Raw genomic sequence first — 2,011 nt, forward strand, 5'->3', positions numbered from 1 at the left:
GCACTCGCTTACGTCATTGTCATGAGACACTATCAAAAGACACTCAGAAGCCGGGGCAAACTCTGACAGGAGATGTCTGGCAGACCAAAAGAGGACAAGTTTCTGACTGTTAACAGCTCGCATGATGGGCAGCTCACAGGACAACAGCGTCAAGCAAAGCTTAATAGTGGTTTTAGCAAGCAAGTCTCAGTTTCAACTGTGAAAAGAAGACTTTGATTTAAAGGTTTGACAGGACAAGTTACTAAGATGTCAGAATAAGACAAAGAGGCTTGCCCAGGCCATGGAACACCACCACTGGACTGGAAGACTGGAAGAAGATATTATGGACTGAAGAATCAAAATTTTAAATATTTGCTTCATCAAGCAGGATTTTTGAAGAAAAAACGGTAATTGGATTACCGTTACTTTCCCGTAAGCATGCTCCGTTACTGCGTTACTAAAGCTGTGATTTTTTTTTGCGAGAGTGGTAGCCACACACTACTTTCTGCACAATAATACTGTTTAACTGATCCTCACAAGGTACCACAGCATGTTCCAACACTGCTTTTATGCAGGCAAAGAGAGTTGTAAGTAATCCAGAAAAGTTGAAAAACCTGTAGGAATTAGTATCACCAGTCAAGGCTTGATCAACCTCCATTTCTGCAGAACAGTTTTAAATTGGTAGCATATTGTGTGTTCCCTGAAAAAGGCCTTTTTGTATGATTCTGTATGATTATTTTTCAGTTTTGCGTTTCCATAACTTTTTTTAACCTCTGGCAGTTCATCACTTACAGTACCTTCGTACAATTTCAAGGTATTTATTGGACTTAAACAACTTGAATTGAAACAAATGACTAGAAATGTTTGTAGCATATATATGTTTCTTAATTAGGAAAAAGAATTAACTTGATGTTTATGGAGAAATGTTGTATTAGTCGGAAATCAGATCTCACCTGGGGTTTTGGTTTCCATTTCGTTCCAGCGAGTTCCCGATCAGGATCTGTGCCCCAAGAATCCTTGGAATAAAAGCATCCTGTCTGTTGAGGATGGTGACGGCACTGACTTTATAGACAGCCAACAAGTCTACTCTCCACCAGGGACCCAGATCTTGATCATTGTGTGTACAGCATCCTGAGTCCAAGTTTCCATTCCTGCACCCATCAACACCTTTTGAGGGCCCAAACACTGGCCCATACCAAGTTGATGACTGTACTGTTTGTTTGTTTAAGGCCACGTTTGGAAGCGGTTCAACTAAATTGTGGAAAAGAAGAAACAAGTATGAATCAGTATCAGGCAGATGTGTTTCAGTAGATCAGATCCAGTCACTTAAACCTCTACCTGCTGGGGCAGCATACACCTCCACTTCACACAGGGTGAGAGTCTTCGGCTGTCCAGGAAGAAACACGTTCACAAAGCGACCCTCCATGCTGCCTCCATCACACCGGTATGTGTAGGTTTTACCCGCATTGATATGTAAGATGGAAGCACACCTGACAACAGAGAGTGTGGGGGCAGCATTATGTTAGTATTGTGGACTTTATGTTAAGGAGGTAGCATGGAGTCCTGAACTAGAAGAGCAATAATCAGCATGTGGTGGGTAATATGTAGACTCTAATCTCTGAAACATTTGCTTGTTTGTTTTATTTTTGATTCAGAAAAAGGAATAGATGTTACAATCCCTGATCATGAATTGTATGGAGTCCTGGACTAGAGCAGCATGTGGTGGATAATATTTATGTTGTAATCTCTGAAATATTTCTGTTCAAATTAATGTAAAATAAAACAAATAAATAAACAAAAATCATAATGAACATTGACTGATATAAAGTCATCATTACCTGGGATTATTGTTTCCATTGTTCTCCAGTGAGTTTCCTATTCTGATCTCAGCTCCATCCAGTCTTTCAGCACAGCAGTCTCCTCTGTTGGTGACTTTTACAGCAGTGATTGTAAAGCTTCGCTGCAGGTCCACCCTCCACCAGGGGTTGGTCTCGTCTTCAGCCGTGTGGCTACAGAACCCATTGCTATAGAA

The 2,011-nt window shown here is 40.9% G+C and overlaps 1 protein-coding gene across 1 annotated transcript in view; it reads right to left on the bottom strand.

Moving 5' to 3' along the window:
• LOC102302236 overlaps nucleotides 1-2,011 on the bottom strand; it is a 6,346-nt gene that overhangs the window by 2,858 nt on the left and 1,477 nt on the right. Inside the window, exons 2-4 of the mRNA XM_042214769.1 lie at nucleotides 1,818-2,003; nucleotides 1,318-1,469; nucleotides 933-1,230 (exon numbers count right to left, since the gene is read on the bottom strand). Coding sequence (XP_042070703.1) covers nucleotides 933-1,230; nucleotides 1,318-1,469; nucleotides 1,818-2,003 — 636 coding nt within the window. The remainder of the gene's footprint in view (nucleotides 1-932; nucleotides 1,231-1,317; nucleotides 1,470-1,817; nucleotides 2,004-2,011) is intronic.

The sequence above is a fragment of the Haplochromis burtoni genome, unplaced genomic scaffold (genome assembly GCF_018398535.1).
Source record: "Haplochromis burtoni strain Fernald_Lab_line unplaced genomic scaffold, NCSU_Asbu1 Contig_609, whole genome shotgun sequence".
NCBI lineage: Eukaryota > Metazoa > Chordata > Actinopteri > Cichliformes > Cichlidae > Haplochromis > Haplochromis burtoni.